Raw genomic sequence first — 19,306 nt, 5'->3', positions numbered from 1 at the left:
AGCTCTTGAATTGAAAAGCCCCAAATTGAAAACCCTAGGTTTCTAAATTAATGTATATTGATGGAAATTGATTGTAGGTGATTGAAACTATTATTTTAGATGTTTTAAACATAATTATAGCAATTTTACATGTTTTATAAAGCTGGAATTTTTATATAAAGGATAGAGTTTCTCGAAAGGATTTTTAATTACCCACTAATTGGAAAAGTAGAGGTTTTAAATTAATTTTCATCTTGTTTTAGAGGGTTTATAAGTGATTTAAAGAGTGTATATGTTGCCGAAGATTTATATTGAATAGGTATTAATGTCTCTTTGTAATTTTGGGTTGTAGGAGATTTCTGAAAGGAATGGTATCCTTCCAACAAGTGTATTATTCTGATAGAGGGTTCAAAATTATCAGAGAGCTAATTCTTCAGTAAGGTCAAGTGATCGGAATGCCTAGGTGGAGGCGGCTTCTGATCGGTGACAGTAATGTCACAGCTTAATCTTGACTGAACCCTTCGGGTCGAACCCAATCGAACAACCGATCCGAGACGACGAATCAATCTGAAGGATTTAATAAGTCGTCGGAGTTTTACGAACAAAGACGTCGGATATCGAGCCTAGGGCGTCGAGACCGAGCGTCGTAAGTCAAGACTAATTTAGAATTCGCCGAGACGTGAAATCAATCTAGCAACAAGTTCAAAGCCTAGTCGTAGCCTCGCATTGGCTTAGCCATGTGAGTGCTAGACTAGGCATGGTCCATGCGCATAAGGGGCTGCTAAGTGTGCGTGGCTGGGCGGGCTGGCCTAGCAGCTTGCCATCGCCCATCGCTAGGCGTGGCGCCCAGCAAGTGCTGGCCGCAAGCATCGCACCATGCGTGCTTGCTGGCTAGCTGGCACCAAGCCTACGCTGGCCCTCGCACAGCCCAAGCATCGCAGCTTGCTGGCAGCGTGCTGGGGATGTGCGTGCTAGCACACAACCATGGGCCAGCTCCTAGCAACACAGCACCACACAGCATCGCTAGGCGTGCGTGCGTGTGTGGCTGTGCATATGTGCTAGCTGGCGTGCCTTGCGTGCTTGCTAGCATGCTAGGGGGCCAAACACCAAGCACCAAGCTTAAGCAATGGCGCGCATGGTGCCCAGCCCTTCGCATGCTCGCAGCATCGCTGTGGCTGGGGCCTTGCCTTGCGTACTTTGCGTGGAAGCTAGGCGATGCGCCTAGCAAGGCTAGCAACGCCTAGCACTTGCTGCGCCCAGCACTAGCATCAATGCGAGGCAGTGCTAGGCAGCGCCCAGCACTCGCATCATGCTAGCGGCAGCCCGCATCATGTGCGTGGCTTGCTGGTTGGGCATGTGCGTATGCTGGCTGGCTTGCTAGCACAGCCATGCTGCTAGGGGCCAGCAAGGCAGCCTATGCAGCCATGGCTGGCCAGCAGCCAGCTGTCCCAGCCACCCTTTTGCTAGGATGGTGGGGACCACTTGCGTGTTGTCTTAGAGGGAGGGATTGCAAATGGTCCCCCCCCCCTCCTTGGTTGGTTAATTAGAAAGAAAAATGAGTTGGTCCCCCCCTTGGGGTGGTCCTCATTTTCCCTCTTCTTCCTCATGCCACTTGTTGCTTTATGATTGATTTGCACAAAATGAAATTCTCCCACAATGATCATGAATGGGGAGTTCAAGGTTCATTTCCCTATAAATACCAAGATTTTGGCATTTAGGAAGAACACTTGAGTGGAGCTAAAAGGGCATCTCCTTGGATAAGTGAGAAATCCCTAAGTTCGTAAAACTCTAGTTTTCTTGGTCGGGTCTCGACTAACCTTCGAGACTTGGACCGATCGGGTCGGGTTCGTGGGTACGAGCCGTCGGAGACCTTGCATTTACGGGGTTCAAGTAAGAGCTTGGTTTACGAGCGAAGCACGCGTCAAGGGTAAGAATGTCTTTTCCTTCTCTCTTTAATTTGTTGTTTAAATTAGTGATTGCATGCTTAGTTGCCTAAATTAGTGGGCGGGTCTTGGGCGGGTTTCTCTTCCGCGTAGAGTCGGACTCTACGAAACCCAACAATTTCCTAGTGAGTGATTTCGTGTAGTTGTGGCGATTTTGAGATCATATTCGAGGTACGTTCACGTACTCGGTAATTATTTAAGTGTATAGAAGCATGCTACGCTTTGTTTAATTAATTTCAAGGTAGTATCATGATAGGTGTTGGTTAGAATTGTTGATTGGATTGATGTTGGTGATTGATTTGTGAAGTATGGATTATTTTTGGTGAATTGATGATTGAAATTAATTATGTTGGCTTGTTGAATGTGAATCACACTTTTATTATTGGCATGATAAAGAACATGTTTAATTAAACTAAATGTTTAATTTTGTTTGGAATATAAAAAGGAAATTTTATTATGATTCATATAATTTTTATTGATGCTATAAGCATGAGAAATGAGCTATTTAAGTGTTTGTGTACACGAGGATTAAATTATATTTTGGTCACAAATTCAAGAATTAAATTGGTATGTTTGATTGTTTGAATGATTTATTATGACTGATTGTATGATGGTTTGAGAGTCATCACCAAGTCTAAAAATATGTAAACAACGTAAAGTGAAAGAGATTACGCACCAAAACTCTTGAAACGTATATACCTTGAGTATGAACATATGAGGGGAGTTATGCAACTTTATATTTGACCATAACTTCTACTGGGAGTACCGGACGCTGTATTTTTCATTTTTATTATGCATAGGAATTCCGCCACTTATGAGTGCTTCTTTTATACTGGCATGGTTAGCTCCCGTGTTAGTACCCCTTTATTGGGGCAGGTTAGGGGGAAACCCGTTCGATGTGTAATCAAGCTAAATAAATAATCTAGAGAATTGTTAGTTGGTTATGTTGTATGCTGTATGTTATATGCTTGTAAATTGGTGTAACAAGATAAGTTGTGTGTTGATAGGATGAAAGCATGTTAGTGCGTACTGTTTACACTTATGCACTCAGCATTGCTGATTGTGTGTTTGTATGTTTGTTTGGCCTTGTCTTTATCTTGGCCCTATAACGACCGATTTCTAATGGCGAGTAGTGGGGACAAAGTAAAGAGAAGCTTTTAGGTGCGGAAGCATATTCATGATGGGCATGAGCGAAGAGCGAATCATATTTAGTTTCCATAAGAATATGATGTGTTTATTGCTTTATTTATTATATATTTTTCTTTTGAGACTAACGCAATGGTTTTCAAATGTTTTATCTCGATTTTATTAAGGGCCTACAATGGTTCCAAGTTGTAGGTTGACTTTGTTTGACTTTTGGTTGACTTTACTTTAATTTAGTTTGACTTTTTAAGTTGACTTGTTTTGAATGGTTTTAAAGAGAGTCTTCCGCTGTGTGTCTTTGATGGTTGGCTTTCCCGTTTTTCATGGTGGCGGTATTGTCTTAGAATTTCGTATTTCGTATTTTAAAAAGAGCAAACACAGGTATTTTAAAGGAAAGGAAATTCTAGGGTGTTACATAAATTTTCACCCAAAGCTTGTGAGGATTATTAAAAAATGTCCACCCAAGTTTGTCCATAATAAAGGAGATATTCCATTCCCTAAGCCTTCTAATTCCCAAACCCCCAATCTCCATAGGTTTAGTAACATGCCCCCAACTAAGCATAGGAGAGTAATGGACTTGATCATTTTTATTCCATAAAAATTTCCTACAACTTTTTTCAAGAGAATCCAACACAGAGAAAGGAATAAGGTTGTTTGCATATGATAAATCGGATAAGAATTCAAAACAGCTTTAATCATAATGGTTCTCCTCGCCAAATTAAGCAATTTGGCTTGCCAACCTTTGATATGACCCATAGTTTTATCAAGCAGGCAAAGATAATGAGCAGTTTTGTGTTTATTAGGATGAATTTCAATGCCCAAATACTTGCCAAAATTAGAAGTAGCACAAAAACCTATGGAATCAACAATATCACTTCTAAGGACATGGCGCATTTTCTTAGGAAATATCATGGAAGATTGCGATTGGTTAATGGATAAACTTGAAATAGCACTAAAATTTTTAACAGTGTCCATCATAGCCTCAACATTCTTTGGAAACCCTACCAAAAAGGAAAACATCGTAGGCATAAAAAATATGAGAAAGATGAACCGTGGTACTAACCTTAGTAGGCTTCCAAGAATTGGACTTCATTTGATCCTCAATAATAATAGAAAGTCTTTTAAGGCATAAAACAAGGATATAAGAAGACACGGGATCGCCTTGCCTAATGCCTCGAGAAAGAGTAAATCTTTAGTAATTTCACCATTCTACAAAACAGAAATACTAGGGGAGCAAATACAGTCTATGATAAAATCAATAAGCCTATCAGAAAACCCTAATCTAGTTAGAGTATCTCTAATAAAGGACGATTTAAACTATCATAGGCTTTAGAAAGATCTAGCTTTAGGGCCACTAAATTTTTTCCATTTTTTTTAGCTTTGTTACAAATATGAGCCAATCGCCTTAGTGATAGTAATATTATCTTCAATACCACGACCCGAAATAAAACTGGATTGAACAAGATTCACAAGTTTATTCAAAAAAGGATTTAACTTATCCGAAATTAATTTAGTGATTAACTTATAAATCGTATTACATAAACCTATAGGTCTAAACTGTGAAATATGACAAGGGACTTCAATTTTATGAATAAGAGACATATAGGACTTATTAATCACAGAAGGGATCCTAAAATTCCTAAAGCAGTCATTAAAAAAATCACTAATAAATCCTCCCAAATCCCCCCAAAAATGCTGAAATTTTTTTGGTTGAATGCCATCGGGACCGGGACACTTCATAGGATTTATTCTAAACAAACATTCTTAATTTCCCCAGATTAGGAAGCCTAGAATGATTAGCACGATCAGAATCAGTTAGCATAAAATTTGGCATGAAAGAAGTTTGATTAGGCAAAATTAAAGGAATTGCAGAAAAGATATTAAGAAAATACGAAACAGCCATATCCTTTAATAAAAAATCCTCACTAATCCAAGTACCATTATCATCTTGCAAACTTAGAATATAACACAGCCTAAGTCCATAATATTTTGACATGCCCCTACAAATTCCGTATCCATCCAAGTTGTTGGATTAAGTGCTACTGTCTAAAGCCCAAACCAAATCGAGCATCCCAACCACATAAATTTGGGTCAAGTTTAACAAGCCTTTTATTGAAGCATGCTAGCCCAAGCCTCAACCTAATCGTGCATCTCACCGTCTTTAATTTTGTAATGCTCTTTCTGTTTTTCATACTACTAACATCGATTTCCGATGAATATGTACGTCATTTGTACTCGCCTTCTCTTTTAATTGTTCTTATCCGACAAAATATCAAGCCGGCTTAAACAATACAACCAAAATCCACCGATTCAACATTCAATCTTTTCGTGAAAAATGTGAACTTTGATTCTTTCTCCCATTTACTTCCTTAACTTCTTGCTTATACTTCCATCTTTGCTTCGATTCTAATTCACCCCTTCAACTTTCTACCAGTTTCTATTACAAATTTTTACTCATCGAATAAATTCTTCATAATTCCTGCTGTATTTCATAGGTTCGAAGGAAATTTTTAACTTGAGATCATTTAATGGGTGTTCTTGAAACTTTCTACTGATTTTCTGGGTATTGGTGTTTATAAGTAATTGGGTTTTGTTTTTTGGTATGGTATTGAATACTGATGAAGTGATAATCAGTGGCGGATCTAGGATTTTAATCGGCCGCATTGTTGGGCTCGTTGGGGACATTTATTGACTTAAAATCGACTCGAAAACACCAATAACTTTTGGTGGGTTGGTTGAAGTTCTTGTAAATTTTGTTGGGTAATTGCTGAATTTGTGATTAGATGACAATGGTGAACAAAACGAGGAATATGTTGGAGGATTTCATGAGAGAAGGGTCATTCAAATGGTTGGTTGGTAGTCGGGATTCATTTAAAGAGGAAATGGAGGAATTAGGCAAATCATCTTCTGGAGATAGTAATTGGATACCTCAGCTTTCTTCTGTTGCTAATGTTGTGGCTAGGAGATGCTCAAGGTATCACTATTAATGTTCATGCACATATTTAAGCAATCTTGATATGCTAATCGTTGGTTTTTTTAAATTTATATTCATTTAATTATGGTTTACTCTATATTGGATCCTCAACTTGAATCATCAAACTCGGTGTACTGTTGTAGAGGAATTTTCGATTATGTCTATTACATTTTACATGCCTAAAATCGCGGCATTATGTAAACATTATGATTCCATTCTGTGGTTGGGTCTTCATTTTGTTACTAATGTGATGCATTGATATCTATTCTATGACAAAAATCAAGGCAGTATGCAATGTGTAATGGTATGGGTTTACCTAGATTTCGTGAACCAAGCACCCCCTTAGTTTTTTAATTGACTACCTGATTGTACTTTACAAACTATGGATTTGTGGAGTTCTTAAACAATTTCATGTGGTATATGGAGTACTAGAGTTGGTATTATGCTGTCCATCTTGTGGAAGATGTTAGATATTTTCAAAGTTGGCATGATTAATAATAGTTATGTGTAAGCATGCTAGCTTCCATTGTGAAAGGTTGTCGTAGTATGACTGATGGAGTTCAAAGAAATGCAAATTGGAGTTGGTAAGCATGGTAGCTTCCGGAGTGAAATGATTTTCTTAGTTTTTTAGTTATAAGCATGCTGGAATTGATGTTATTTATTTTTGTTGAGTTATCTAACTCCCTTTGAAGCACAAATATTTTGATTACGTTATATGACTGAATTCATGAGTTAGTGAGTGGCCAATTCTAAAATAGGTCTTCAAGTTGTCCATAGTAACGAACATGAACTCTTTAGTCTAGATATGTGGAAGGTTTGTTGCTTTTCGATAGCAATTATGAAGGGAAAGGGTAGGGAGGAAAGTATAAAGAAGGGAAAGGGAAGGAAGGGGAGGGAGAGCTTCCATTTTCTTTAAAGCTTTTTTTCCAATATTGGAATGACTTGGTTCCTTCCAATTCCCTCCCCTTCCCTCCTTCCATATGCTATCCAAGTAAGGGATATCAACACCCCTCCCTTTCTCTCTATTCAAACATAGTGTGAAGGGCTTAGATTCCATTCTTTTCACCTTTTCTTTTCTTCTTTGAATTCATTGGCCCTTATTTAAACTTGTTTTAATTTGTTTTTAAGATGTAGTATGAATTTGGATACCTTATCAAACTTAAAATTATTGAGATTAACACTATGTTTGGTTACAATAGTGAAGGGAAATGGAGGGGAATGAAAAACGGAAAGAAAAAAAGGAGGTGAGAGGAGGGAGAGAGTAACCTTTCATTTTCCTTTCAAATCTCTCCAACAATAGAAGGACATCATGTTTATCACTAAAGAACTAAGAAAAGAAAATCAAAATTTGATTTTCACAAAATAAAAGCTAGCAAACCAATTTACACCAGATTATGGAAAGAGAAGCCTAAGAATGTCAATGAAACTCTTAAAAACTTTCAGCGAATATTACATATATGCTTGCCTAGAGGATAGTGCCCTGCGTTTTTTGCTTCTACTGTTAAGCAAGCTTTCTATCCTGTTAAGCTTTCCTCTCTTGATGTAGCAACTACGTACATTTGCATTATCCACACCTTTTTTCCCATCATATAATAGGTGTAAGTAACGCACTTTTATCAGCCATGATCTTCTTTGGGTGTTTCAACATGACACATTTGCATTTTCAATATACTTTTTAATTCTTTCTATCCTGTAATATTTGTACGTGTAAGAAATGCACTTTTATCAGTGATGGTTGAGTTTAAGAGTAATTACAAATTGAAAAGGTTTTTAGAAAGTTACCTTAAACTTTACCATACATGATTTATTACATATAGCTCACAAACAATTGAAATAGAACATGTAATAGATGCTCCAAATTGAAGATTGCACTACAAGATTGATGTATGGACCAAACTAGTGCTTTGAGCTAAATTGGGCTCTTTAGGACTTTAGGTTGCTTACTTTATGTGTAAATTTCAAATATTACCTCATTCTGACTTCTGAGGCTGGAACTTTTCTTCTTAAGTACAAAGTTTAATTCTAAAGTCTAAACAAAACCAAAATTACATTGTAATTATTTTTTATTTTTATGTTTTCCAAGAAAGGTGCGGCTTGCCTACTATTGTTGGTCAACAGCTTTTAATCTTTGTGAAATGCATGTTTTTGCAATTTGACTGACATGTGATTCTATCTAGCCCGATTTTAAGGCTCCTTTTCTTCTTGGGTAAACTTTTGAGAGGACGGAGAAATTTGTGCTTATTTTTACCTTGCTACTGATCCCACATATTCCTCAAAATCTATGCTAAGAAAGTGGTTGGAAAAGGAGCTGTCAAGCTATATTAGGCCGTTGGATAAAAAGGTCGATTTTTATAAAGGAATAGTTAGGCAGCATAGTTTCTTAGAGCTTTCCATGCTATGCTGGAGTAGATTTATGTTTGTGAAGTATTTTGTTTTCCAACGGATAGGAGGAAATGTTTCTGCTGAGTTTTAGAGAAATTTATTGCAGGGTTGCATGTTCTAAACAATATTTTTTTCCCCTTGTCAATGTTTTCCATCTCTTATCTATTGTATGCTAGTGGCGAGTGTATTGATTCTGTGTAGTTGCTTTGCCTTTATTTCTGCTAAAAGTTAAGTTTCTTGGGCAGAGCTTCTTACTTATAAACTCTTAATGAAATTGCATGACCAAGATACCTTCACTTTTCCTTTCCATTACGTAAATGCTCTATGACAGTTGACAACAGAGATGATGAATGATATTGGAGTTGTTTTTTATATAGGATATAAATCGATATCTTCATGACTGTATACAGGATCATTAACCTGTACAAACCTTTATTATGATGTCATACACAAATGTTGCTGTGGGAATTACAGTGGCTGTGTTCTTGGGATTTGATGAAGTGTTGTGACCTGCACCATGATTATGATAAATCAGCACCATTTGGAAAACGCTAGAGTTGATATTAGGTCTTGCTCTTTTCCGATACGTTTCCTTTTGCAGTCTAGGCTTTCACATTTTGTGTAGGTCTTACTGCTATTGCACTTAGTGAGGATAACTTTCTTGGGTGTCTTAATTTTGTAAAAAGACTGGCAACATGAAAATGGGAAACACCTAGAGGAGGTCATAAGGCCAAATAATCAGCCATTAATTGTCTATAGTTGCTAAATGTACTTTTGGTCTGCCACATATTAACATATGATCTACTCTAACTACTATGCTAACCCACTTTGGTGGGAGTCTCTCAACATCCCTATTTAAAGAGACACTTTAGTCTGATAAGAGAACACTGTATTGAGTCATGTAGAATAGTTTTTCAGTGGGCCAAATAGATGTTTGCTAAATTTAGTTAATTGTTGGTTGATAATAGGCCAATGTGACCTATACGACTAGCATAAAGATTGTGCCTAACCCGTTATGCCAAGTTTTCCGCTGAAGCAAAAAATGCGTAACTATGGCCAATATAAGCAGTATAGAGATCATGCCATGTCTGCTCAAATCTTTATGCCAAAATGCACTGAAGTAAAACTCTGCAGGTTTTACTACAATTGCAGTTGCAGTCATATTATAAACCTTGGTGTTATTGTTTCGGCAGTAGAGCTAGGTTCCCTCTTTATTAATTACATCTCTTGTTATATTCTGATGGGATTCTTTGGTTGGTCATAAATTTTCTTCTTATGAATATGATTTTTCTTTTGTAGGCTCAATTATCAGTGTGCACTTCAAGATACCAATAATAATAGTCTATCTTATTACCTCTGCTAGACAACCTACTAATCCATACATGCGGGAACTCTAGGAAGTCTCCTATAGTCCTATGGGTTGATACAAAGAGTTGTTTGAGCTTAGAAGATGAAGGCTCTGTCTTTTTAGTAGAAGGCTTAGATTTTAATATCCCGATCAACTCTCTCCATAATGTTTGGATGTAGGACTTGGGGTGTTGTAGGCGGCTCTCTTTTTCTTATTATATCATGGGTGAGAGATCATATGTAGGATCTTATAACATATCACATTTCGTTGCCATACTGCTATTCTTTGTTTTTTTTCTCAAGATGCCTCACATTTTTTTGTTGGCTTTGTTTGCCACGATTCTAGCCCAGTGATTGTTTTGACACTGTACATTTCTGAACTACTGCACATCTGAGATTATTATATTTGTATAGCATGATATAAGCCTGCTGCGCTGTTATCAATTATAATTCAATTATAATTTTTTAAATTATATGAAAATTTCTGCTTATTCGGTATTTCACTTTTAAAGCTGACATTTTCTGCCTTACTTTGCAGAATACTGGGGATTTCAACAAGTGATCTTAAAGATGATTTTGATTCAGTTGCTTCGGAATCTCTTAGAGGCCCTTCTCATTATGCTAGAAACTTACTGGAGTACTGTTGTTTTAGAGCACTTGCCCTGTCTATGCAAGTGACTGGTTATTTGGCTGATAAAAAATTCCGTCGTTTAACATATGATATGATGCTTGCGTGGGAGTTTCCTGCTTCTTCCAGCCAACCTTTACTTACTGTGAGTATATCTATTTTATTCGTAATTTATAGAAATAATGGCCAATTTCAGTTTTAGTTTCAAGAGAGCTTTCTAGATCTCGGACGTGGCTTCCTTCTGCACCAGCTCTGAAATTTTTTGTCATACATTATGGATAACTGACTATGGCAAGCAACTTTAGCAGTGATTGCAAGTCCTATCCTCCAAATGAATAATAGTTACCCCCTAGTTTCATCCATTAAACATAATTCATTACGCTTGTTTACTACTAATTGTATGTTTGAGGATTTTGTTCTATAAATTTCTTTGTAGATGGGGGAAGGGGAGTTCTGTGACCTTGATGCTTCAAACCTTCTTTTATGCTCAGGCATACTGTCTGATTAACCTTGTTGCAGGTGGATGAAGATGCTACTGTTGGACTGGAAGCCTTTTCTAGGATAGCACCTGCTGTGCCTGTAATTGCGAATGTAGTCATCAGTAACAATTTATTTCAGGTGCTTACTGCTTCAACTGGTGGTCGCCTTCAGTACTCTGTCTATGACAAGTACCTTATTGGCTTAGAAAGGTAGCATTTTGGTGACTTCAGTTCTTGCAACGTTCAAGTAATAACTACAGGTTTAATATCTTTTTGCTTTTTGTCCTAGATGATGGCAATTATGCATAAATTTCTTATTTTGGCACTTGGCAAGGTATTTACATCTTTATGTTCTATATGCTTCCAACTGGATTCTGAAACTCTTGTTTTTTTATCCCAGTTTCCACTAAGCTACAGCTGCTTAGGATTTTTATATGCTGGTCATGACTAGGAGTAGATTCTATTTAGTCAAATTTATGACCAATCTACCTACATCTATACTGTTTTTTCTAACTTGTCCCTAATTATCCTCCTTACCTGTTTTAATAATTACATAAAAGCATTGCTGATAGTTGATTCTTGCGGCAATTAAATAACAAGATAAGGAGTATCAATAAATAGCACTCCTCTAATTTTTCTTTCCTTTTTTCTTAGAGAGAGAGAGAGAGTCCCTTTGAAAATATAGTTCCCAGGGAGAGTCCATCTTTTGGGGACGAAATGATCCTACTCATTTGGCTTATTTTGCAGTTCCTAAGTTGTATTTATGCTCCGTTCTCTTATAATAGATATTTAACACTATTGTACTTGCTGATAAATATTTGATGTTACCACCCAATAATAAGCAAATGAAATGTAAAATGTTGGAAAATTTAATTGTACATAGTTAGGGTTTAGTGTAAATAGGAGAAGGAAACTGGCCCAAATTAATGAACTCTTAATACTGTTACAGAAGAGTAAATATCAATTTAAATAAAAAAGAAGGAAGCATGTGTTATTGTGTTACTATTTTTTCTGATCATGTGTAGTTACTGATGAACTTTTTCTATTTTACGTCTGGCAAACGTTGATACTGACTTGATTTCAATCATATATTAATATCTTAGAATTTATGGATGCATTTTTCATTTGAAATCCTTTTGCAAAAAGACTAAATTCCAAAGACATCAACTGTGATTAATTTTTTTATATGTGGGGAAATGTGTTAGTGTGATTTTGTTTGTATCTCTGGCATGGCTGTTAGCGAAATTTCTTACTTTATTCGTTTCACTATCTTATCAACTTATTTTACTCATATGTTAATATCTTAGAAGACATGAAAAAACCCCATAATTTACTCTCATATTAATATTGCAGAGCTGTAAAGAAATTGAAGAATCAATCTGATTCATCATTGCTGTCTGAACTGCGGTCAGGTAGGAGGGAGAAGATAGTGGAAGTGGATGGCACAGTGACAACCCAACCAGTTCTCCAGCATTTAGGAATTTCTACATGGCCTGGTGAGTCATTTTTTTCAGAAAATTTTTCCTCACCCAATTGGGACCACCTTCTCCAACTTCAACGTTATCATTGTTGCTGTTATTTAGGGAGGAAAATGGTGTTCTTGTAGTACAGTTGGTTAAAAGTTGTGATACATATAATTTTTCTTAAATATTTTTATGTCTTTACACCATGTTCTTACCTCTTTCTTACTTTTTCATCTGATGCAGGGAGACTAATCCTTACTGATCATGCTCTATATTTTGAACCTCTTAAAGTTGTATCATACGATAAAGCGACACGCTATGACCTAGCAGATGATTTGAAGCAGAGTGTCAAACCTGAATTGACTGGTCCATGGGGTACAAGACTTTTTGATAAGGCTGTTGCTTACAAATCTGTTTCCCTGTAAGACCATCATCTCTTACTAGTCTATAGGGTTTGTGGCAGCTTATACCTTATAATGTGCATGTTTGTGTGCCAGAAGACTACTATATTGTAGCTAATAGTACTGTCTTGTAAATTTGGATCTGTTGATTAAATTCATTATGTATCCTTCAGATCAGAACCGGTAATAATGGAATTTCCTGAGCTCAAAGGGCATAGTCGACGTGACTATTGGTTGGCAATTATACAGGAGATTTTATTTGCTCATAAATTCATCCGCAAGTACAAGATATCTGGCGTTGGACGGGAAGAAGCACTTCTAAAAGCTGTACTTGGGATTCTTCGGTTACAGGCCATTCAAGATATGAACTTAATAGGTCCTGTTCGTGTGGAAGCTATTCTTCTTTTTAATCTTTGTGATCATCTCCCCGGGGGAGATATGATTCTAGAAACTCTAGCCAGTATGTCCACCTCAAGGGAGTTAGAAAGGACCAATAGTCCTCGACGAGGTGGCTTACACTCTAGTTCAGCTTTAGCGGTTGCCACTACTTTAGGCTTTGGATTTGGTTCCAATGACCATAACAATCATGTACTCCTTGTGGGTGAGATAGCAGTTGGGGATACAACTCCCCTGGAGAAGGTTGTTAATGAATCAAGAAGTAGCTATGAGAAGGCGGTCCTAGCTCAGGAAACAGTGGATGGTGTTAAAGTAGATGGTATTGATACCAACTTGGCGGTAATGAAGGTATATTTTGATATTCCTTGACATTAACATTTGGCCATCCATTCAGAAATAGGCTCGCACTAGCAAATGAAGTTAGTGGGTTGAACCCAGATATGCTACTGTGGTTGTTCAACCGTAGAAAGCACTGACATGTCTATAGGTAATCGCATTTTCAGGTGTTTAAGCCAATCATTTTGGGGCACTACTAGTTTTTCTTAGTTGGAATTGAATAGCCTTACAATCTTACACTCATTAACCATGACCAACAGAGTGGTATTAAAAGTACATGTCTAAACATGTGACGCTGCTGATGACGGTTTGCAGGAATATCATAGGCTTTTGGTGAGAATTTAAACTGGCTATGTTTAATTGGGATCTGACTACTTTATTATGGCATAGTGGTGACCAAACTTAATACTTTATGATTTTATCATATATCTGTGCTTCAGCAATGGTTGCTCTGGAAAGTTAAATACTAGTATTTATATGGTTACAAGATAGTGGTGGTTTTTTGGTGTGTGTGTCTGTGTTTGTGTGTGTGTGCGCGCGTGCGTGCGCGTTAGGTGTGCATATGAGATAATGACAGAGACAAATGAGGGTTCTGGGGGAGACAGGGAATGAACACCAAAAGCATTATTCATCCCCATGGATTTTATGGATTCATTTCTTGATCCATGTCTCTTTACCTGATAGAATTAGGTTATTTCCCCGGGACAGAATTTTATTTTTGTCTTTAACTAATTTATTGACATTTTTTGCAGGAGCTACTATTTCCAATTTTAGAACTTGTCAACTGTATCTTTTCTCTGGCTTATTGGGAAGAGCCTTTGAAATCTCTGGTATTCTGCACAATTGTTGCTTATGCTGTCTTCAGGCAAGTTATTTGGATCTAATTCTTTTTCTGCTGATTATGTCATGCGTCCATGGCCTTACACTAGAAGATTTCTTCATGTAAAATTATCAACATGCTTTGCCTCATTCCTGACATTCCTTTCTTTTATTTGGCCATCTTCTTATGTGTCAAAGTATCTTGGTATGAAATATCTTTGGGGGGATTTGATTAGACTAGTATAATCAGTTTGCAATCTATGTTTGGTGTTCTTTGATAAGTGTCCGATTCTCTTTCATGATATTGGTTTAGCTAATGGAATGAGGATTGTTGAGGAAAACATTTAATTTAATTAGTGTAATTATTACTACATAATTCTTTTTAGAAAGAAGAGGATTACCAAATCATTTTGGGACCAGGCTTTGTTGTTGTTGTTGTTAAAAAGAGGGTTACCCCAGTGGAAACTTTAACCTGCAACATATTCATTGCTCCTATACTCCAACAGTCCAACTTTAATACGTAATTGACTTATCCAAACAACTTCGCATGTTCCCACTTCCCATGTTGTGTGTTTACCAAAGGACATAAACACTTTACATGCTTCGGGCATGTTAACATGCTGCAGAATGATAGGAAATTAAGGACTAGGATGGCTTTGACAAATAATTCCAGAGGCATTCATGCCATTAAATTGGTCAAATCCTATAATATATGATACTTGTATGCTTGACCATTCTGAATTCCTGGGTATTAGTTCATAGTAACCTTTTGGTTGTGCATTTGCAGGGGATGGCTTGTGTATGTTCTTGCTTCGCCTCTGATCTGTATTGCCTTCTTTATGCTTCTGACACTATGGTTTAGTCAAGGTCGACCTGTTTCAGAGGTGAAGGTTATAGCTCCACCAGCAAAGAATGCAATGGAGCAGATTTTGGCAGTCCAGAATGCAGTTTCTCAAGCTGAAGAGTTCATCCAATTTGGAAATATTATTCTTCTCAAACTACGTGCCTTGTTGTTATCCATTTCACCTCAGGTTAGCACTCCAGCCTCTACCTAATTGAATATAGATATATAATTCTTTGATGAATAAGCACCTCAAAAAGAAGGGGGAAAAAAGGAGAACCAATTATACACATGTACATTTAGTGCATGTTTGGTAAGTATGAATCAAGGAAAAGAAATGGAATAAAAACGAATAATAAGAGGAAAGGTTAAATTTCTAAGTGTTACCATTATTAGTTGTTTGGTATAGGAATCCTTTTTATCAAATTGAGAATTGAGGCGGGAAACAATTTTGTTACTATCAGGTTGGGAGAGGTAACAAATTAGTGGATATAATTATCTTTAGGAAATGGAGTGTGTTACGCTACCTGTCATACCAAGCACTTGTTAATGTAAACGGTTAATTAATTCCATTTTCACCCCTTAAAAACACTATACCAAACATGATCTTAGTTTGGACTTTGGAAATAAGAACTTGTTTCTCTTGTTTGTGTTTTCTTCTATTACTTAATGTTTTGATTTATGTGAATATATGGTGGTTTGGACTCGAGATCTGATATTGATCCTGCTGATTGTAGGCTACCATGAAATGTGCAATAGTGCTTTCGGGCATGGCTGTGTTTTTGGCATTTGTCCCAAGTAAGTACATTATACTGTTGTGCTTTCTAGAGGCATTCACAAGGTATTCCCCTCCTAGGAGAGCAAACACAGAGAAATGGGAGAGGCGTTTGAGGGAGTGGTGGTTTAGCATACCTGCGGCACCAGTTGCTCTCGAGAGAGAAAAGGAAGATAAGAAACGGAAATAATTTAACGTGTGCTTGAAGGTTGTAGATTAGTAATAATATCATGTATCATTCTGCTGATAGAAAAGCTGCTTGTTAATAGAATGACTGCTAATAAATTGCTTTTCTAGTATACTAGATATATCTAATGAGAAGTGTAAAGTTGAACATAATCCTATGTGCATATGGTTAGTGTTGTGCATTTCCCACAGAGATGCAAGTGAGGGCTACCTATTCTTAAACAGTGAGAACAGCAAGCATATACAGCAACAGAATGAAAGATAAATGCCAAGGCTTTTAATAACCAAGCTTCAGCTGGTTGCTCAGGTCGACAGAAAGGATATTTTTCAAGGAAGGAGCTTCATCAGCAAGATTAAGACTCGCAATGACATGCAGAAGGGAGGCAACTAACTTGGAGTTCATTCAGCCACAACTATATTGGGAGACTTCACTGGATTCCTCGGCTAATCCCTGAATCCTGTGCAGACTGGTTTCTTATGCTTGGCCAAATGGAGAAACAAGGAGAGAGTATTGGTGATCAAAGGCAGCACAATATGCTATTTAGTAAGGCTTGTATGATGAATGAGACTTTCAAGGTTCCTGAAACTTTCAAATTTCTGAAAGTTTCAGAAAGCATGGAAATAGAGACAAAAAGCCTCACCAAATTCGTAAACATCTAAACCAATACAATACAGTTCAGTTGTTCAAAACATCCTGATCGGCAACTGAAGCAACAATTCAAATCACACGACCCATGAGTGGTATTCAGGCAACATTCAGCACAGGAACGCTCCAAAAAGAAAAGGTAATAAATAATACCAAAGCACCTAGGCAAGGCTAACTTATTATGATGAATTGAGCCACCCTCTCGACCTCAAGACTTATCCGTTCTCACTGTTCACCTCTCCCACTATTAGCAGAATCTCTTCAGTTCTCCGTATTTTTTTGAACGACACACTTGTCTTAAACTAGTTCTACTCTAATATCACACCCTAATATTTAAATCTGTAACAAAACGCTCTATCTATTAGGGAGTGTAACATGATCCCAAATGAACTTTCAAGTGAACTCAATAATATGTTCAAGCTCCGTTCATTTAGTACACTATAGTTTTTGCGAACGGTTCTTGAATGGTTCATTTATTAAATGGGCATTTTTCATGTCAACGAGTTTAATTATAAATGAGCTGCTCTAATAAATGAGCTTTGTAATTTTGACATTTGAAAATCTAAAAATTAGTATAATGATAAAATCTTAATTGTAAAGTTTTAGATTTAAATTAGCAATTATGAATTTAAGTCAAGAAGTTATAGGTTCCCTCTAGAGTTTCTCCCTTGGGAGAGTTTTACTAGGTTTTTATTTTTTTTTTTGTTTTTGTTTTTGTTTTGTATTGTTTATTTTTTTTTTTTTTTTTTTTTTTTTTTAAGGTTTTCCTTCACTATACTCCCTATTCTCTCATTCTTTTTCATCTTAATTATTTTCTTTGGTCTCAGCTGTGAATCTTTGTAAGGGCTTCCACCAATGTTCTACCGGTAGTAAACCCCAAAAACCTTTTTTTATTGCTTTCAATATATAGATCTCATCCTTGAGATGGTGGTTTTTCTTGTGTGTTTAGTTTCTTTGTTTGCTCCTCTGGCGTGGTGTGAAAACTAGAGTTTCATAATCTTCATATGTATCGAGAGGACTACATGCGTATTTTCATACAAACGACTATGCATGTACGGATTTCAAGTTGAATTAATGCTAACTCATAGATTGTATTGCTTTAGATGAAGTTTTTTTTTTTTTTTAAAGGTGATCGTTGATCGAATATGCGATATAAAGCTAGTTCTAAGGTGTTCTGTACTTATGTGGAATTTTAGATTTCATTGGAATTGTTTGGAAGTGTCGTTCTACTATCTTTTATAAATGAAATCCTTTTTCTTCCTGTAAAAAAAAAAGTTACAAATTATAAAAAGTTATAAAATGATCTATATCTATCAAAGCTTTCACATGGAAGCACTTTCGTGAACTTATTTGAACGAGTATATTTATGTTTGTATTCAAGCTCATATATTAAATGAGCTTCAAATTTTGTTCAAGATCGGCTCATTTATTAAATAAACAAACACGAATGAGCTTCAACTATGCTCGAACATGAGTTGTTTATTGATCGGATTGGTTTAATTACACCGAGTAGTTTGTGGGCAATAAATAAACAATTAGTTCGTGAGCAATAAATTAATGAGTAGTTCGTGTATATAAATTTTATAATCACTAAATTAAAGATATTTATTTATAAATAGCCGCAAATAAAGAAATAAAATTGATACGGAGTATGATCTAGTCTAATACAATCTGATTATTTATGAAATAAGCCAATATCAACTTTTTTTTTTTTTTTTTTTTGGGGGGGGGGGGGGGGGGGGGAAGCCAATATCAACTTAAGTATGTTGAAATAAACACAACAGGAAGCCTACAGTGGTAATTGCTTTATTATGGTTTTTGTTTTTAGGTCCAATTGCTTTTCTTTGATGGCCGTTTATTTTATTCACTTTTATTTATATATTTTTATTGTTTTTAAAATTTAATCATTGAATAAATTAACTTGTGATGTTGCACTACTTTTGCATCCAAAAGTTTTCTAGTTGTGGCATGCAGCAAATAATTTATACTACTTCTACTACTTAGATCAAGTTCTTCTTATCTTTGCCTTAGATTGGCTTTGTTTGACCAGCAGGATGCTCAAAATCTACATCTGTGAAAACTAAGTCGTATGTCACAGACTTACACTGATCCATATGTAACTTAATCTAGTAACGCGATCACTAAATTCATACGTATATGGGAAAGACATTAATTTCTATGGCCCTACTGTTAGTATACAAAAGAACATTATTTGAATTGAACTACATCCTAGACAAAGAGTGTAAGAGTAGCTTTAGCTTTATCACCCTAGGGAAATTCCCTATTTTTCAGGTTTGAGAAACGAAATTTGTTTCTCATGGGGGCATTTTCGTGAATAAATCAACAATTTTTTCATTATTGTGGGCTCCACAATTGAATAAAGTTGGTTTATTTACAAAATTGCCATTTGTTTCTCACTATAAGAAACTGGGGCATCCCCATCATCCCAAGCACAATGTCCTCGAGACCTCGATCATCTAATCATCTTGTGGTAAAGCATTCACTGTCCAGTGCAAAATTTGACAAAGTCGAAAACTGAATAATGTAAATGAACAAAAAATAAAATTG

General features: G+C 36.4%; 1 protein-coding gene across 1 annotated transcript; it reads left to right on the top strand.

The window, feature by feature from the left end:
- The first annotated feature begins 5,260 nt into the window (after positions 1-5,260).
- On the top strand, positions 5,261-17,171 carry LOC110702897. The gene is made up of 9 exons (XM_021880649.1): positions 5,261-6,039; positions 10,307-10,541; positions 10,916-11,085; positions 12,229-12,371; positions 12,582-12,759; positions 12,913-13,483; positions 14,224-14,336; positions 15,078-15,321; positions 15,869-17,171. Exons 1-9 carry the CDS (start codon positions 5,849-5,851, stop codon positions 16,094-16,096), a joined length of 2,073 nt encoding a protein of 690 aa, XP_021736341.1. The 5' UTR covers positions 5,261-5,848; the 3' UTR covers positions 16,097-17,171.
- Positions 17,172-19,306: the final 2,135 nt, after the last annotated feature.

This window comes from Chenopodium quinoa, unplaced genomic scaffold (assembly GCF_001683475.1).
Source record: "Chenopodium quinoa cultivar QQ74 unplaced genomic scaffold, ASM168347v1, whole genome shotgun sequence".
In the NCBI taxonomy this organism is placed as follows: Eukaryota; Viridiplantae; Streptophyta; class Magnoliopsida; order Caryophyllales; family Amaranthaceae; genus Chenopodium; species Chenopodium quinoa.
This window is presented reverse-complemented; position numbering and strand designations above follow the sequence as displayed.